The sequence below is a fragment of the Ambystoma mexicanum genome, chromosome 4p, assembly GCF_040938575.1.
Source record: "Ambystoma mexicanum isolate Mex_15411 chromosome 4p, UKY_AmexF1_1, whole genome shotgun sequence".
In the NCBI taxonomy this organism is placed as follows: Eukaryota; Metazoa; Chordata; class Amphibia; order Caudata; family Ambystomatidae; genus Ambystoma; species Ambystoma mexicanum.
Genome location: NC_090927.1, coordinates 761,253,610 through 761,273,425, shown reverse-complemented (window position 1 = coordinate 761,273,425; position 19,816 = coordinate 761,253,610). Strand labels below are relative to the sequence as shown.

At 48.5% G+C, this 19,816-nt stretch overlaps 1 protein-coding gene across 1 annotated transcript in view; it reads left to right on the top strand.

The window, feature by feature from the left end:
* IBTK (inhibitor of Bruton tyrosine kinase) overlaps positions 1-19,816 on the top strand; it is a 1,971,965-nt gene that overhangs the window by 1,924,528 nt on the left and 27,621 nt on the right. The window contains exons 27-28 of the mRNA XM_069606314.1: positions 18,544-18,615; positions 18,713-18,845. Coding sequence (XP_069462415.1) covers positions 18,544-18,615; positions 18,713-18,845 — 205 coding nt within the window. The remainder of the gene's footprint in view (positions 1-18,543; positions 18,616-18,712; positions 18,846-19,816) is intronic.

Below are 19,816 nucleotides of genomic sequence, written 5' to 3'. Positions count from 1 at the left end.
TGCTGCTCCGCCTCATCAGCCAGCTCAAGAAGTCCAGGTGCAGGATGATCCTCGTCGCATCGGCGTGGCCGAAGCATGTCTGGTTCCCGGACCTTCTGAACTTGTCAACGTCCCCGCCAGTCAGGCTGCTGGCGGACGCAGATCTTCTCTCCAGAGAAGGAGGCGCCCTTCTACACCACGACCCACAGTCGCTGAACTTGCAGGCCTGGCTCCTGCAGCACTAGAGTTTGGAGGGTACGATATCCCGGCTGATTGCAGAGAGGTTCTTGCAAAGGCCAGGGCGTCCTCAACTCTCAAGTGTTACGGTCATAAATGGAAGAGGTTCTCTGTCTGGTGCCGTGCACAGAAGATCAACCCTCTGCGGATTACGGCCCCTCAAGTGCTACCGTACCTACTGTCGCTGGCCAAAGCTGGACTGGCTCACGCCTCCATAAGAATACATCTGGCTGCCATCTCCCAATATACCAGAACTACGGGACGGGCATCCTTGTGGTCTCATTGCCTGGTAAAGGAATTTATGAAGGGACTATTCCGATCATTCCCGCCGGTGAAGGCCCCTGCCCCGGCGTGGGAGCTTAATGTGGTGCTGACCAGGCTCATGGGAGCCCCATTCGAGCCTATGCATTCAGCGCCTTTGAAGTTCCTGTCATGGAAGACAGCGTTCCTCGTGCCATCACCTCTGCACGACGAGTGGCAGAGATTCAGGCCCTATCTTGCAAGCCTCCATACTTGACTTTTCATGACACGAGGGCAGTGCTGAGGACGCACCCCTCCTTCATGCCCAAGGTGCCGTCGGACTTCCACCTCAACGAGCCCTTGGGGTTACCAGTTTTCTTCCCGTCGCCTTCGATGCCGGCCGAGAGGACTTTGCACTCGCTGGATGTAGCTAGAGCGCTGAAGTTCTACGTGGACCGCACGAAGAGTTTTCGGAAGATGTCACAACTATTTGTGAACTTTGGGTCTGTGAATCAAGGGAAGGCTCTCTCAAAGACTTCCATTTCCAGATGGCTCTCCGGCTGCATCATGCATTGTCACCAGTTGGCAAACTGACCGCTGCCTGGCCGTCCGAGAGCCCATTCGACCAGAGCGATCGCTGCTACCACGGCGTTCCTGTCTGGTGTGCCCCTGCTGGACATCTGCAGGGCTGCTACGTGGAGGTCGACGCACACCTTCACAAGATTCTACTGCGTTGATCGGGAGTCCAGGGATGAGTCCAGGGTCGGCCAAGCAGTGCTGCGCAACCTGTTCACTTAAGGTGAGCCTGGTGAGGAGGTAAGAGATGTTTAATGTTGAGTTATTGTATTGCTTAATGTTGAGCCTGTTGCCACCTCCCGTGGTTGTGCATGTGTATACTGCTATGTATTCTTTTATTCATGAGCATGTGAATCCATGCCAGACCCCATGCTGGAGAAGGAACAAGTTACTTACCTGTAACTGTTGTTCTCCAGCATGGGTCTGACATGGTTTCTCATGCGAACCCTCCCACCTACCCCTCTGCGGCTCTTCACTTGGTCATACTGCCACTTGGCGTGCTACCAAATCTGAGGATGGCTGCCAGAGGCGGGGCTTAGGGAGAGGGCAGTCATTGGCTGGGGTCAGTATGACCCAGAGATCAGTGATTGGTTACTACTAAGAAAGACAGATCAGAAACGAAACTGATACTGATTTTTTCTTTACCGAGGATTCCCAGCCTGACGATGGGGAATATTCATGAGCATGTGAATCCATGCCAGACCCCATGCTGGAGAATTGGCACCCTGGACTGCATTGCCTTAGCAACTCAAGTCACACTCTATTCTGATTGGCCCAGTGGTGAGCCACCCGGCTCACCACTTAGCATGTTTGAGTGACAGCTAGGCTGTTGAATGGGGTTTTTTCCTGCATAAAAGCAGGACTTTTGGGACTGGAACTTCAGAAGTCGCCACAGGACCTAAGAATCCGAAGAGGGAAGAAGCTGAAGCCATCTGCAACGACGACACCACCGGTGGAGCCCTGCTGCAACGACCTCACCACTTTCCCAACGACAAGAGAAGATCTTCTTCCTCTGAGCTGGTGGGACCAACCAGTTCGCCCTTTCACCTTCCAAAGACGTCTCTTGGTCGAATCACCCGTGCCAAGCACCCCGGCGGCCGGATAGCCAAGCTTCACCACTTTGACCGCGAATAAAAGGAACGCACCTTTCATCGACAAACTCCGCGGCTGGTTTCATCCCTGTGCAGTGCATCGACTCCATGTTTCCTCCTCGATGAGATGCTCTCTTCCCCTGGTCGAAACAACAAACTGCAACCACTGCCAGGAACAACTGCCACCGCTGGAGCTTCCTCTCTCTTTAAGGTACTGTGTCCTGCCTGGCCTCCCTTTCTTCGGTTTGCCCAAGGTGACCCTTAAATCCTTGGCTTTCCAACTGGGTTGGCCCCAGACCTTCTAACTTTATCTTCTTGAATCGCCCCAACCTCTTTTGAACATTCTGCAAAGACTTTTAGTGCATTTTCAACCGTGTGATCCTGGGCACATTTCGCTTTGCTCCATTTAAAGTGGGCCTGGCCTATGAACTTTTGCTCTACAGTGTATACTGCCTTTATTCCCTTGCTGCGAACTCCTAAAAGTGTTGGGACCTGTTTTATTTATATGCTCTGCCTTTTTCTCTCCCTTTAACTTAACTATTGGAGTGCCATCTAGGTTACACGCTCACATCTGTTTTAACAAATAGTTTTAAAGCTGACTTGTCTAATAGTTATCAAGGGAGGTGACTATACTTTATCTGACTGTGTTTTAACTTGCTTTTGATTTAGAGTGCTAGTGTATTGCTTCCATGTCCTAAGATAGTTTGTTGGCCTTTACAGTTAAGTTACTACTAAGGTCACTATGTGTCCCTGATAAGCGTAATCCGAGTACCTTTACCAGTGCACAACACTGCGTAATTTGTTAAGATGGATTTCTGAACTCTGACCTAATGGGCAGAGGTTCAGATGGCCAGCCTAGTTTCTTGGAACAGGGTAACCTTCTGGACAAGCCAGACCAATCAAGGTAGCATTGGCGGCGCTCAAGACTAGGTCTCGGGAGGAGTGCAAAGCAGGCGTCGTACCCTACCATCCCTCCTGATAGGGACGACAAACGGTTTGACGGCTGGGCGAAGAAGGTATTTTCTTCTGGGCTCTGTGGAACTGTGTTTCCTAAGCAGCTGATCATATTCCCGAAGGGGAGGAACGGGATGGTTTCCTTGATATTGTGCAGGATGGCAAGGATGCCATATGTGAATCCGTTCTGTCGGGTTTGGACATGGTTGATTGCGTCAGCCGGTCCATGGCGGCGAGCACCGTAATACGCAGGTTTGCGTGGTTGTGGAAGTCGGGTTTTGCTCCTGATGTGCAAGCCCGGCTCCTCAACATGCCCGTTGATGGTGAACATCTTTTTGGCAGCAAGGCTGACGAGAGTCTTGAGAGGTTGCAGACCTCCAAAGCTGCAGCGAAGTCATTGGGCGCTGCAGTTCGCCAACCTCTGCCTTTTCGTCCTAGGAGACCTCAATGGAGGGGAGGTTCCTTTCGATATTACTCGTCCTTTGATGAATCGAGAGGAGCTGTGAGTCAAAGGGGCAACCGTAGGAGTGCCAAAGGTGGAAAACAAGGTACTCGAGGTGCCAAGGCCGCGCAAGCAGTTGCCTCATTGCCCTCAGGCACTGCCGCAGCCGCTTCAGCTCAGTCATGAGGCCCATGCTTCTCCGGTTGGGGGAAGGCTGGTGCAGCATCTTGTAGATGGGCGTGCCATTACTTCAGATGTGTGGGTTCTGGAGATCATAGCCCACGGCTACTGTCTTCCTTTCCGGCAGAGGCCTCACGACAATCCACCAGGGAATCTCTCTTTGAAGAGTCTGGATCCGCTCCTTGCGCAGGAAATTCAATCCCTGCTGGAGAAAGGCGCCATAAAACTGGTGCCTGTAGCGGAGAGGAACAAGGGATGGTATTCCCCTTATTTTTTGATTTCAAAGAAAGACGAGGGATTGAGACCCATCATGGACTTGCGCGGTTTGAACAAGCTCCTCAGGAAGGACAAGTTCAAGATGGTTACTCTTTCTCAAGTCCACCAGGCCCTTCAACTTCAGGACTGATTGGTGTCTCTCGATTCATGTGCCGATCCATCCCAAGCACAAAAGTACCTGAGGTTTGCGGTTGGCGACTCGCACTTTCAGTTTCGGGTCCTGCCGTTCGGATTGACCTCCGCCCTGAGGGTTTTCACCAAGCTCATTCATGGTGGTGGTGGCAGCGTATCTCAGGAAAGGGGGATTCATGTCTACCCCTACCTGAACGATTGGTCTCCCGAGCAAGTCCTGGATCATCTCTCCGTCACCTGCCATTCCCTTCACAAGCTGGGCTTTTCACTCAACTTAAAGAAGTCCCACTTGACGCCAACTCAGCGGCTCCAGTACATCGGAGCAGTGCTCGACACGTCTCTGGGGCAGTGTTTACCTCCCCAGGTGAGAGCTCACCACATTCAGCAGATGGTGCACAATTTTCGACATGCCCAGAATCTCCCAGCGTTGGAGTTCTTGAGGTTGCTCAGCCTCATGGCATCCTGCATTCTTCTGGTGCCGGAGGCCAGGTGTGGATGAGATCTTTGCAATGGGCTCTCAAGCTCCAGTGGTCACAGTCCTCTGGCAGGATGTCGGACCCCGTTCAGGTGCCGCCCTCTGTTGTGGTGGGCGGCTGAAGGCAATCTGATGAGGGTGGCTCAGTTTTGGCTACCCTGGCCGGAGGTGACGATCATGACGGACGCGTCCCTCACGGGATGGGGAGCTCATTTCGACGAGCTGACAGTCAGCGGTCGTTGGTCTCCGTCGGAGTCGAGACTCCATATCAATCTGTTGGAGCTGAGGGCCGTCAGGCTTGCCCTAAAGGCTTTTCTGCCGACTGTGCGAGGAAAGAATGTCCTGATTATGACGGACAACAAAGTGGCCATGCACTACCTCAACAAAAAGGGGGGGGCAGGGTCACTTCTTTAGTGGGCGGAGGCGATGCAGCTCTGGTTCTGGGCTATCCAGCAGGATATTTCGATCTCAGCAGTTCATCTGGCCAGAGACGAAAACGAGACGGCGGACGCTCTGAGCAGGCAGAGCGCGATCTCTCACGAGTGGGAGTTGGCTCAGGAGATTCTCCTGGAGATCTTTGCCCTTTGGGGGACCCCTCAAGTGGATCTCTTCGCCTCCAATGTCAACCGGAAGTGCGAAAGGTTCTGCTCGCGGGAATTTCCTCCAAGAGGAGCCTTAGGAGACACGTTCGTAGTGGAGTAGTCCTTCCCACTGCTGTACGCGTTTCCTCCAGTCCCCGTCATCCCGCAAGTGTTGCGGAAGTTATGGAGGTTCGGTTCCCGGATGATCCTCATTGCTCCGGCATGGGCCCGGAAGACGTGGTACCCGGACCTTCTCGACTTGTCCATCTGTCCTCCACGTCGTCTTCCCTACAGAGACGATCTGCTTTCACGGGCGGCTGGGGTCAGGTTCTCCATCCAGAGGTCAGATCCCTCAACCTTCACGCTTGGCTTTTGAAAGGTTGAGGTATAAGGATTGGGACCGCCCTGAAGACCTGATGGAGGTGTTGCTTTCGGCAAGACAGCCGGCAACAAAGTCCCTGTACCACTGTCGTCGGAGAAAGTTCTGCGACTGGTGCAGGGTTAGGAATGTGGATCCTTTTTCATGTGACATTCCTGTGGTTCTGTCTTTTTTGCTTTCTTTAGCCCACAGGGGCTTGCAAGTGGGTACCGTTAAAGGTTACCTGGTGGCACTGTCCATATTTAAGCGCTCGTCTGAGGAGTGTTCTTATTTTAAAATTCCTTTAATTTCTCAGTTTCTGAAAGGGCTCACTAATGTGTTCCTTCCGTCACCTTTCCAGGTGCCCAGTTGGGATTTGAACCTTGTTCTCAAGTTTCTAATGGGTGCTCCATTTGAGCCTTTACATTCTTGTCCTTTGAGACTGTCGACCCTTAAAACTGTATTTTTAGTTGCGGTCACTTCCGCTCGCTGAGTGAGTTACAGGTACTTTCAGTTAAGCCACCCTTCACTGTGTTTCATAAGGACAGGGCTGTCCTTAGAGTTCGTCCTTCCTTTCTTCCGAAGGTGGTGTCAGAATTTCATTTAAGCCAGAAGGTTATTCTTCCGGCATTTTATCCTCCTCCACATCCTGGTAAGGAAGAGGAGAGGCTCCATAGGCTGGATCCTAGGAGAGCTTTAAGTTTCTACATTTCACGCATGTCCCGGGTCAGAGTGGACGATCAGCTCGTTATTGGTTACGCTGGAAGGTGTTTGGGACAAGCTGTGACTAAGCAGACTTTGTCTAGATGGATTATCTTGGCAATTTCTGAATGTTACCGCTTGGCGGGTAAGGACCCTCTGGTAGGCTTACGGGCCCATTCTACTAGGGGTATGGCTGCCTCTACTGCCCTGCAGAGGGGTGTCCCTATTCGTAACATCTGTGATGCAGCCACTTGGGCTTCGGTCCATACTTTTGTACGTCACTACTCCCTAGATTCTATCCATGGGAGGATCAGGCCTTTGGCAAGGCGGTCCTTTACTCTGCAATTTGATTGGGCATTTTAAATTGGTATATTCTAAATTCTTTTCCCACCTCCTTACGTTGGTACTGCTTTGGGAGTCTGTCATAGATATGGAGTACGTCGGAGGACCCAATCACCTCGAAGAACAAGTTACTCTCTTACCTGGTAACGTTCTTTCGATGGGATGGTCCGACGACGTATTCCATATCGCTCCCTCCCTGCCTACCTCGCTACAGAATTTCTTGTGCGTTTTGCAGCTTATGTTTCCGCAAGGCTTTCTGTGGTCATAATGGCAGTTGATTGGTGCCACACTTTCTGGGGAAAAAACTACAACTGAGGCTACGGGCGTCGTGCGTCCTACTTATAACATCCGGTGACGTCGGCTTGACGGAGACCCTCGAGGACGGCGTATCGACGTCATCGACGCAGGACGCAGACGCCGAAAGATTTTCCGAAGCAGCACAGCTGTGGTGATTGCTGTGGTGATTACTGTCATAGATATGGAATATGTCGTCGAACCATCCCATCGAAAGACTGTTACCAGGTAAGTGAGTAACTTGTTCAACTCCACACTAACTAGGAAATATATATACAGTAACTTATTGACCTAAAGCAATATTACACAAGTAAAGATCCACAACCTGCAAAGAAAGGGGTCACACACAGTGCGAATATAGTTTAGGAAGTCCTTCAACAATTCAAACCCTAACTAAGAGGCAGTCCAGTCCCTACGATGAGTGGAGCCTTGAGCTCAAAAGTACATTGAGTCCAGGAGCAAGCGATCATGAGGTTAAGTTCAAAACGGGGTCTCTTCCAGGGGCTGCAGCGACTCAGGAAAGTGGGTGAGGTGATAAAGAATAAGGTCCCACTATTCGAGGAGTTTCTCCACAAGAGGGCACAGTGATTTCCGAGAATCGGAAATAGCTTATTAAAACAGGCTCTACATAATGGAGAGTGGCCTTTGGGGGACACTTGTGCGTAAAAGTCGATGGATGCGCTAGGGGCCACCGGTAAGGGTTGCAAGTACTTACCGACTCGCAGCGCACTCCAGACCAAACTTCACCTGTCAAGTTTGTTCATAGGTTCGAATCCCGCAGTTGCGCGTCCCTGCCGCTTTCAGGGGCTGTGTTTGTGGCGGGACAGTGGCAATTTCTCTGCTCCAGGTGAAGGGATCAGACCAGTTCCACTGCAGGGCACAGGGGAGCACAGCAGCAAGGCATCCACGAAGATCGTCACAACAGCTGGGCGACACGGGGGCTGCGTATGTTTTGGTTCAGGTGTACTCTCTGTTAGGCAGAATCCTGTGCAGTTTCCTTGGGGAACACTGCAAAAAGATTAAGACTACAGGAGTAGGCAGTAAACCCAATTGGTAGCAGTCTGTACCACCCAGGTTTACCTGGTAGCTGTGGCTGGGCAGTCAGACTTCTCTCAAGAAGAGTTAGGCAGTATACAGAGGATACACAATAGGGCCAAAAACACAGTAGAGCAAGCAAACACTGACCAGAGCTTGTTATCAAAAGTATATAATTATTTATTTAACACACACTTTAGAAAATACACTAGCACTATAAATCAAAAGCAAGTTCCAACACAATCGGAAAAGTATACACACCTCCCTTAGCAATTACTAGACAAGTCTAATTCAAAACACCGCTTTTTGTCAAAAGAGGGGTGAGTGCGCAACTTAGATGGCACGCCAATAATTAAGTAAAAGGGAGAGAAAAGGGCAGGTTATAAAAATAAAACCGTTCCCAACACTTTTATAGGACCAAAACATGTTACTGAAGGCAGAGTCTACTGTAGAGCCAAAGTTCATAGGCCCGGGCCACTTTCAATGGAGCAAGGCGAAATGTGCCCAAGATTACACAGTTAGAAATGCATTCAAGTCTTTGTAGAAATGTTCAAAAGAGGTTGGGGTGATTCAAAAGGTAAAGTTAGAAGGTCTGGGGGCAACCCAGTTGGAAAGCCAAGGATTTAAGGGTCACCTTTAGCAATCCGAAGAAAGGGAGGCCAGGTGGAACACAGTACCTTTAAGAGTGAGGAAGCTCCAGCAGTGGCAGTTGTTCCTGGCAGCGGGTGCAGTTCGTTGTTTCGACCAGGGGAAGAGAAGATCTCGTCGAGGAGGAAACTTGGAGTCATTGCACTGCCCAGGGAAGAGACCAGCCGCGGAGTTCGTCGGTTAAAAGGTGCGTTCATTTTATTCGCAGTCATAGTGGTGAAGCTTGGCTATCCGGCCGCCAGGGTGCTTGGCACGGGCAATTCGACCGAGACGTTATGGAAGGCGAAATGGCGAACTGGTTGATCCCACCAGCTCAGAGGGAGAAGAATCTTCCAGCAGAAGATCTCCTCTTGTCGTCGGGAAAGTGGTGAGGTTGTTGCAGCAGGGCTCCACCGGTGGTGTCGTCGTTGCAGATGGCTCAGCTTCTTCCCTCTTCGGATTTCTTAGGTCCTGTGGCGACTTCTGAAGTTCCAGTCCCAAAAGCCCTGCTTTTATGCAGAAAAACCCCCATTCAACAGCCTAGCTGTCACTCAAACATGCTAAGTGGTGAGCCGCTGGGCCAATCAGAAAAGAGTGCGACTTGGGTTGCTAAGGCAACGCAGTCCAGGCTGCCAATTCCCCCACCCACACATCCTGTGGAACCCAGACAGAGTGGCACCAGTTGGAGGGCTTTTGTGAAGAAGCCCACCAAAAAGTGGAACAAAGGGCCCGACCTTGGTTGGAATTACAGAGACGGACACAAACGCCATTTTAGAAAAGAGTTCTGGCAAAAAGACCCATCGGGTGATTTGATATTAAATATACCAGCGGTATCTTTAACATTGCACCAAAAACTGGTGCGTTTAAAATCAATGGGAAAATCCCATAGGAAATATTCCGGTGGAATATTTTGCGTGGTAACCAGTGCCACCAGCCAGAAACTCGACAAGGGGGGACTGGACAGTGACCCCTTGGAAAAAGACCCAGGGGTAATCGAATTAACCCCTTCCAGTACTTCCACAATATGAAGGTTTGTACTGGTTCTGTTCACAATTTCGGACTAGTAAAGCCAATGGTGACTTTACATGCCCTGGGAGACAGCAGTCAGTCCCAGGGTATGGGGTCTGTTTGGGGGTCACTATGACACCTCTGTGTTACTGCACTGAGGGTGCTGTGTAACACATACACAAAAACAGATGATACCCTATGGAGTAAAGGACCCCATAGCCCAAAAGCACATGATAAGTCAAAGACATACCTCAAATCATGCCCAAGAGTGGGAGGAAAAGAGTCTCGCTCTTAGCAGGAGAAAAAAACAAACCCCAAAAATCCAGCAAAGCTGCTGGGGGACTCACTCGGTTTGGGAAATTAGCCTTATAAGAGAATTCTCCCGAACACTCTCCTAATTCCAGACCTAGAAATGCTAGGTGTACGAAACTCAGCGGGAGAGTGCCTTATACACAGAGCTTACGGTCTCCAAATGCTCAAGTCAGATCTCGACACGGCGGCGGTTCCAGGGCAAAGGTCCTGTACGAGCTGGTCAGTTCACTGGGCGGTCCAGGAACACTTCCGAGCAGGCTTGTTTGCAGATTAAGCAGGCGGTGCAGAGAATAATTAGTCCCACTATTCCAATGGGTCCAAGCGCCCTTGCAGGCCTTCTAGGTTTGCTCAGAACCAGGGGCTCTGACAGGACAACAGCAGGGTCAGGGTGCCAAACCTAACAGTGGGTCAACAGCGGTTCACGCATCTGCTTCTTCGGTTCAGGATACTTTGCTCCTTTACTAGGTTCGGTGTGAACTCAGAAGATTGACCTGGAATGGGTGTAGAGTGCCTTCTATTATCCAAAGCCTCCTTCGCGCCAAAACAAAGAGAGAACAATGAGCAATCTGCTCACATTCAGCTATCCCTGACGTGGACCAATCACTGACCACGGTGGTCTGAGTCATCCAGCACACCAGACATCCTGGCACCCAGGATGTGTATTGGAACTAGACATCTCCGGCCCACATCCTGGAGGCACACACACAAGGCATGCAGAAACCTGTGTAAGCTTCGGGGTTCTGCATGACCAAATATGGAATTTCCCGGGTTTGCTCGAACTGGGGAAGGAAAAGGGACAAAATGGCCAAAGGACAGAACAAAGGACCTTGTGGTATGGTCATTTTAGGCACTGGCCACTGTCCTGGGCCAAACGCGGTAAACCCAGTTTGGACCCTCAAAAAGAGTCAAAAATGCTTTAAAAATAACAGCTACCACTAACTCTGTCGTCGACACGCTTGTACATTCACCAACATTCCTTCGAGGGTGTCTAGGGCCTGAAAAATGAGACCCCAGCGCACTGTACTGTAAGGTACATTGTGCACTCATAAAATTTTACTAAGAAAAAGCAACAAAGTGAAAGGCTAAGGGAAAACAAAGTCTCCCAGTACTGATAGTCTGAAGCGCGTCAGTTTCTCCGTAACAAAATGAGCAAAAGCTCAGCGGAGTACAGCAGAAGGCTGGGCTCCACTGGCAAAAGACAGGTAGGATTGTCAGACAGCAGCAAAACATTGGGAGGTTCACAACTGTAGGGAAAACTACCCATAAATGGAAATATTTCCTAACGGCAGCTATTTTGGGATGGCAGTTTAAAGCGAGGAGAAAGACAGCGAGACCAGAGAGGATGACAAGGAAGGAATTACCCTTGCCCTTTTCACGAAAAGATTGCAACTTTCTAGAAGCCTCAAGGAAAATTAACATAAGACCAGGAATTGCAGTTGACGAGTGGTGTAGCGTGTGTCAAAGGTACACAGGGCCCTCCCTCATTGATAGCCAAGGCGGCGAGAAGCGATTGCCACCATGGTACTATCCTCGACTCTTACAGCAAAGCAACACCAATGAGTTCAGCTCAGCCGATGAGTCGGAAGAGACTGATGACAGACTGGAATGTGTGATGCCCAAGGTTGCAAGCGGCAACAGTGTATGAACAAAGAACTTGTGTGCGATTGAACTGTGAAACCAAAATAGGTACCAGATACAAAGTCGTCCTGCGCCACGTTGGTGCTCACTCGAAGGTCTCGGTTTGGTCCTCCCACCACCCTACCCCCCTCAACCCCACCTCAAGAGTGTGAAAAGGATTATTGAACAGTGAAATCGAAGTGGTCCTGCAGTGGGTTAAGTGGAAGCCTGTGCACATTCGAAAGTCTTCGATTACCTGAAAACTGAAATTGGTCTGAACCCGGCTGAGAGGGACTAATTGTCAAAAGGTGATCTGAGCCCAGAAGAGGGCGATCCAGGGTGAACAGTAAAACTCACCCGCCAAGATCTTGTTGTGTCAAATGTGAGCCCCACTGAGGGATGCCTGCGAATTAAAGTTGGCCTGAACCCGACTGAGGGAGGCTAATTGTGAAAGAAGGATCTGAGCCTGGCTGAGGGGGCGATTCAGGGCGAAGAGGAAAAACGCCCGGCTTGACTAATTGTAAAAGGAACTTTTCTTTGTTTAAGGCACATCAGGTCCTCTTAGGCAAGAGACTTTGCACAAAGAGACTTGTGCGCAGAAGGCCCTGATGTTGGTAAAGGAAACTGTGACCTTGTGCCAAAGAAACTCAGGAGTGTGCTGAGCACAAGTGACCCGCCTTGTCCCATGCCAAAAACGTGGCGAAGGGAGGCCCAAAGCATAAGCATCCTGACTCATCCTTTTCTGAATACTTCTTTCTTTTTGTGAACATTATCCCACACTATTTTGTAGCATAGCGGTAAGGATAGGCAATATTTTTTTTTTTTTAGTATAGGCCCTTTTAATTTGATTAGACTCAACTAGGACTGTATTATTTGATGGTCGTAGCTTGCTCCTATCTTAGATTTAGGTCTAGATAGGCGTTTTCCACACCTCTGATAAAAGTTCAATAAACACCCTTGAACTGCGATCACTTGCCTTCCTTACACTATGCACTGATTGAGATAATCGCAACGACCAGTCCTGCAGAGTCACATTTGCATATGCTACTGTACTGTCTTCACAATACCAGTTTTTAATCTGTTTCTAATCCTGATCAGACTCAACCTGCCATTTAGGGCAATGCCCGACATGCAGGCTAAACATGCTAGTGTCTGCCACTTTTTTTGGTCAAAGTGAGCCAGTTTGTTTGGCCAAAGTGGGCCAGTTTGCTGAATTACTTCACTGTTCAGCTGGTAGTTTTGACTAGTGTTACAGACCACATATTCTTGAAAATGCGCAATTTGAAACAATTTAGGAACTACCCAGAAAGTCTGTCATTGAAATATCAGTAAAGTAATGAATCTGTGAACTGCTATTTGCGACTGTGGTACACCTTTTCATTAGTGCCCCAGTCCGTCCCTGGTCCTGATACACAGTAGCAGCATTTCCCGATAGTTAACAGATAGAGATTGTTATATACAATTCAAGGAGCGGCAGGGTGGTGGGGCGCTTGAATTATTGGCGCATGCAACCGCAGGCCATGGATTCTGAGAAAGAGATAAAGGCCCAACTTTCAAAACTGCAAGAACAAACCATATTAAAAGAAAATATTTTTATGAAAACAGCAGCACCAAACCTAAGAGCCCTGGAAAATTTGCAGACTGTCCGAGACAAGTTTCAAGAATCAATAGATGACGGTGTAGCTCCTGCAAGCACACTGCCTAGTGCTGCATTCTCAACCTGCACATAATCCGGCAAAGTCTCCTCTTCCTGTGCTCGACTTCAACACTCTTCCTGGGCTGCTCCTGACTGTGTGGTTCCTGCATGCACACTGCCTAGTGCTGCACCCTTCAACCTGCACATAATCCAGCTAAGTCTCCTCTTCCTGTGCTTGACTTTAACCGACTCTGCTTGGACTGCTCCTGACTGTGTGGCTCCTGCATGCACACTGCCTAGTGCTGCACCCTACAACCCGCACCAAGCCTTGCAACCTCTTTTCAACCTGCGCTCTACTTCAGCCGGCTCTTCTTAGGCCGTAACTGTGTGTCTCCTGCTTGCTCGCCGTCTCATGGTGCACCCTCTCAGCTTCATACGTGACATTACATCTCCTGCCTGCATCACGGGAAGTCGTGCACCCAACCACCTCCCTTTCTGCCTGAGTGCCTCCTGCCCCCATTTCGCGTGTAGGTGCACCCCACCTGCTCCACACTTGGATTTACTGTCCTTCTCCCCTGTTTGACTCGCTCCATCTCCAGCATACTACCCTACCACTGCCCGCGCGGCAGCATAGATTCAAACTATTGTAATGCTCTTTCTACTGATCCTCGAGCGCACGTAGTTGTGATATGTACCATGCGTCCTATGTATTTGCATTATCTTGCACAGTCTGCTCGTAAACATTATCACTAATGCCATTATCTTAACATGCATGAATGTACTAGTGACCTGTATGTCACCAACTATGCCATAGCATATTTGCTCTATTGATGCACACATTCTGCTGACGAGACTGTCCTGTTCTGCCTTGTCGATCAAATTGTCTATGATCTGTGCAGCTACATGCATCTCCCTTCAGGTCCCACATCACTGTGCCGCAGGAGCATGCCCCAAATTTAGAACGTGCTATTGTGATTTTGCCTGTTTGCTCCCTGTGCCTCAAATTCAAAACGTGCTATTGTGATTTTGCCTGTTTGCTCCCTGTCCCTCAAATTCAAAACGTGATATTGTGATTTTGCACTGTGTGCACCCTACTCCAACTCAGAATGTACTATTGTGATTCTGCCCTGTCTGCACCCTGTGCGTCTTAGCTCGAACGTGCTGATGTGATTAGGCTCTACTAGGTCCTACGCCCGCCCACCTGCCACACGGACCTGTTTGAATCCTCACTGCCCATATGGCGCCACAGGCCCCACCACTCTCTGAGAACATACCCCCTAAACCCTTTCTACCCCCCTTTAATAGATCCCCGACTGACTTGCTCACACAAACACCCTCAGCACACGCGCTGCCTACCAACTCACTTAATAGGCCACAAACCAAGACCAGCTGCAGCTCTAACACTTCCCAGACTCCCAGTTCCCACCCCAGACCCACATCCATGAGAAACCAACTCCTAGGAATCCGCTCCCACCACAGATACATATCACCCAAGAATAAATCACACGCCACCACACCTGCCGCACACAAGCCCAAAACTCCCACCCCATCCAATTCTACATCCACACCCTCCCCTGACACCACAGCTATAGCAGCGAAGCCTAGCAAAAACAGAGTTGCACCTATAGCTTCTACACACGCACCCCTCAAGTGCGCCCTAATCAACGTCAGGTCACTGCCGGATCACGCCACAGAGATTCATGACCTGATCACCGACCTTGACTTAGACATCCTTACCCTCACTGAAACATGGCTTCATGAAGCCTCTGGCCCCTCGATCTGCCTCTCACTCCCACCAGGCTACACTATGTTCCACAAAGACAGAACTACCAACAAAGGAGGGGGGGTGGCGATCATCGCCAAAGAATCATTGACTATAAGACACATCAGCACTACTTTCGAAGAACACACAGACGCACTATCCATCAAGCTTGCAGTCTCTGCTAACAAAACAATCACCATACTTGCCATATACTGCCCGCCAGGCCCACTACTAGACTTCCCAGCTAACCTGCTCCACCAGATAGGACACAACCTAAAAAACAATAGCAAAACTATCATCCTAGGAGACCTTAATCTTGGCCTCCGAGACCCCAAGGACAAACAAAGCAAAGCCCTTCACGACCTAAACTTCATCCAAAGAGTCACCGACCCTACACATACCAAAGGGCGAGTACTGGACTGGATATCAGACCACAATTGTGACATAGACATCAGCTCCATCACGCCATGCCCTTGGACTGACCACTTCCTCATACACTTCTTTATCCCAACAAAACCGCCACCCAAACCCACTGCACCCATACCCTCAGCTACTACTAGATCAGCCAGACTCCTCACTAAAGAAAGAATACTCTCCGTCCTAGAGGCTGCATCAGCCTTGAGGCCTCCCTTCTCTACAGACCCGGTAGCACTAGTTGACACATACAACATAGTTATCAAAACGGCCATAGACGCCATTGCACCTCTAACCAAGAAAAAGGCCAAAATGTGGAAGCACTCCAACTCATGGTTCACCCAAGAGATACTAGACCTGAGATCCTTAAAACGAACGGCACTCACCACATAGAAAGTATGCCCGACCCAACCCACGCTAGAGGGCTACAAATCCCTTGCCGAAATCACATTAGCCAAAGCTGCATCATACAACTCCAGAATTACTAACGCTCATTCTGAGGCGAAGGAACTATTCGCTATCTACAAAGAGCTCGCCTGCCCACCCACCAATACTCAGGAAACAGTCAAAGACTGTTTAGACATGGTGTAATAATATACAAACAGCCATGTTACTCAAAATAGACACACTCAAAGAGAAAATAAAAAACCACCTCAGTGCCCTGCCTATGACCAAGCCCCCCCCAAAGCCCAGCTCTCGCTCATGACAGCAAAGACTCTAAAGCCTTCTCCTTCAGAGCAGTCACTCACTCAGAAGTCACAGCCATCATGGAACGCATCAAGCCATCCTCATGCAAGGGCGACATTTGCCCCGCAGCACTCATCAAAGAGTGCAGAGAACCACTAGCACCACTGATTACAGCCATCATTAATGCTTCTCTCTCCACCTGCATAGTCCCCCCTGCTCTAAAAGAAGCCTGGGTCCGCCCATTACTCAAAAAACCTTCACTTGACCCGGACATGCCCAATAATTATAGACCCATAACAACCGTCCCATTCCTGCTTAAGATACTGGACAAAGCAGCATACCTTCAGATACAACAATTTCTGGAAGAAAACCACATCCTGGGCAAGAGGCAATCAGGTTTCCGGCCAATGCATGGAACCGAAACCGCCCTACTCGACCTAAAAATGCAAATTGAACAAACCACAGACAAAGGCAAACCAGCGCTACACTTGCTGCTTGACCTATCTGCAGCCTTCGATCTGGTAGATCACATGACCCTATGCAGACACCTCAAGAAGGCAGCTCACTTCTCACAGCAAGCTACCACATGGATCACCTCCTTCCTTGAGGGAAGGCTAATGAGGGTATTCTCAGACAAAGCATGCGCCACCCCCACACCCATCCATTGTGGAGTTCCGCAGGGTTCCTGCACGTCACCGACTCTCTACAACATTTTTACCCTCCCGCTCTTCAACGACCTCGATGATCACGGCATAACTTACACCAATTATGCCGATGATACGCAAGTACTACTCCCACTCACCGGCTCCTATGAACAGGACACTGCCAAGCTAAGTGAGATCTATGCCATCATCCAGGCCTGGATGGCGGCTAACGGCCTCTGTCTCAACTGAGACAAGACTGAAATACTCATAGTAGGTACCAAACAAACACTCAATAAATCGGACAGCAAATACTCCTCCTTCATCATAGACAACACTCCCATCACCACATCAAAAACAGCCAAAACACTGGGAGTACACATAGACTCCACCTAATCCATGTCACGACAAGTCAGCGCCATCACATCTTTGGCAGCTCTTACCACCAAAATCATAAATGCTGACAAACCTTATCTCTCACCTCAAAACTGCCTGTCCATAGCCAGAGCCACAGTAGGGGTTAGATTGGACTACTGCAATGTCCTCTTCTTAGGCACCTCAGCCAAGAACTTAAAGAAACTCCAAACCACTCAAAACAACGCCCTCAGGGCAGCCATCGGCATTTGAAAAAGGGAGCACATCTCCCAAGCCCGGAAAAACGCCCATTGGCTCACAGTCAGAGAGCGCATCCTATTCAAAGCCCTTTCCATTACACACGCCTGCCTAGCAAACACAGCACCTCCGTACCTCTCAGAAAACATTCACCGCGCCACTTCAGAAAGACCTACACGCACCCAACACTGCAACCTGCTCGCCATCCCAACCTTTAAAAGAGCCAAAGCTGGAGGCGCCTGCTTTGCAGTCTTAGCACCAAAAAATTGGAATGCACTACCACCAACACTCAGGAAAGAGACCTCACGCTCAGCCTTCCGCAAGTTTCTGAAAACTCAACTATTCCACTAGGCCAGCCACCTTAGACACTTCAGACATACCTTACCTGACCTGTGGATTCCTCCATGTTAATTGCCCAATCCGTAACTGAAATGTATGCCTGAACTGCTGTATGCTCTTGTAACCCTATAAGCTATGCTCTTTGTCTAAGCAAGTATCCTTAAAAGCGCCACGATGCCCTAGGGCCAATGCGTGCTATACAAATGCAAATAAATAAATAAAATAAATAAAAATTAAATAAATACATTATTTTTATTTATCAGGAATATATGTTCTTGGCTGTTTTTAATTATTTTATTGCTGAAAAAAGAGCATTTCTTGTAGCCAACTATTCTTTCTTTTCACTTTTGTCTCTCATTGTTCTAATCATGCAGATTTTCATCAACTTCTGTATTGTATCCTCTTTTATTCTTACCAGTTAACAGTTTAACTCTTCCGTTTCAAGTTATTTTTACCTCTCAACAATTTTGTTAGTTATAGTCTCAAGCAGTGCTGCAGGTAAAATTTTGAAGTGGGAGTAGTTTACTCCCTGTTTTTTTAAGTTTTTTAACATGCTTTTTCGGGAGTAAAAATGTAAGGCTGGTTCCTGATTGGGAGTATTTTAGAAATGTGTAAAAAATGTTTTAACTGGACAACAGTAATGTTTTAGTAAAAATGATTTCTTTGCACCTAGTTATTCATGCTCATCAAAAGATATATGCTTATTTCTTCCGATCAGGTGGTTCCAATTGTAGTTTCTTCCTGTGGTACTATGTGCCCTACTGGTCTAAACATAGCCATGGAGCTGTGTGGGTGAAATCAGGGGGATCCAGCTTCTATGCGTCGGTTTCCTATATTTTTGGAGGGGGAATGTGTTTCTTTTTTGGTAGTATTTGCCTATTTTTATCAAGTAAAAGTCTCTGATAGACTGCTTCTCTTTAGGTCTGGTCTCATGTATGCAATCCTGTTTTTTTTGTTTTTTAATGACATACATGTATTTTTTTCTCCTCTTTAGGTACCCGTTAAAAAACAGCTCCGGTATAGATGAGCACCATAAATCTGACTTAGCACAGCTAGATGGTTCAAAGTAAGTTATGTTATTAATGGTACAAGCACAACGGTACGTCTGTTTTGAGTTCAATAAGAATGGTTTCAAATTAATATAGCTGTGTATTTTCTTGTAGTCCGTGGCTTTCAACCTCAGCGGCCAGTCCTCCAGTACCAACATTGGTTACTTTTGCAACTATTATAGAGGAAGAGATGGAGCAAGAAGCTGCACTAATCAGGAGCAGAGATAAGCCTTTGGCATTGATACAGGTAACATGATGATAAAGCATAATGTTTAACTTGGGTATCCTTGAAAAGGGGATGTCTTGTGAACGAAACAATTATAGTTCTGTTTATGTATCTATCAGTATCCTCAGTGATTACTGTAAGGGCATTGAAGAAGAATGCTGACACAAGGGTCGCATTTTGGTTGGTAAAAACTTGTATTTATCTCAAAAAGGAAACTCTTACTATCTCTATCTTCGAAGGGGGGTTCCATTGCCTCAAACTAATACTAAGGGTCTTTCAGAATCAAATTCCACCGTCCTGTGTCACAACCTGCTTCTACCCCTTGCACTACAACTAAGGAATACGTGAACAGATAGTTCCTTCTCCAGGTTAATTCCTCCCTCCTCCTGGTATTTGGGTGGTATTCCCAGCAACGTTCTTTGGCAAAAGGATGCCAGGGAGAATGACTCCCTTGCCCTGGCTTGTGGTTTCAACAAACCTTTCTTCTTTTCTTTAATTTTCAGGACCAGGAGAATGACTCCTTTCTCCCGGTATTGGTTCACACACTTCAAAATAGTTCACAACAAAGCCAGGGCGAATGACTCTTCCTTTTGCATATCTTGAGTGTATCAAAAGAGCTTTCAGTTTCTTCACCAGGAAAATTACTCCCTTGTCCTGGTGCTTGACAGTATTTTCCATATCTCTCAACTTGGTGTTTCTTTTGCCCCCTCTCTGTCGAATTAGCAAAGTCCCAAATCCTTCTCTGTGCCTCAGTAGACCTTTCCCTGTCACTGCAACGAGAATGCTTTCCTCGTATTCGTACTATACTTATATCAGGGGCCCAGACACTTCTTTGATGGTCAGTGGGCTTGTTGGCCCCACTCCAATGAGAAGGTTGTCATCGTATGCTCAGCCCATCCTTCTCCAGCATGGGGTCTTGTCTTACATGGATTCACATGCCCGTGAATATTCCCTGTCGTTAGGCTGGGAAGCCTTGGTAAAAGAAAAAAACT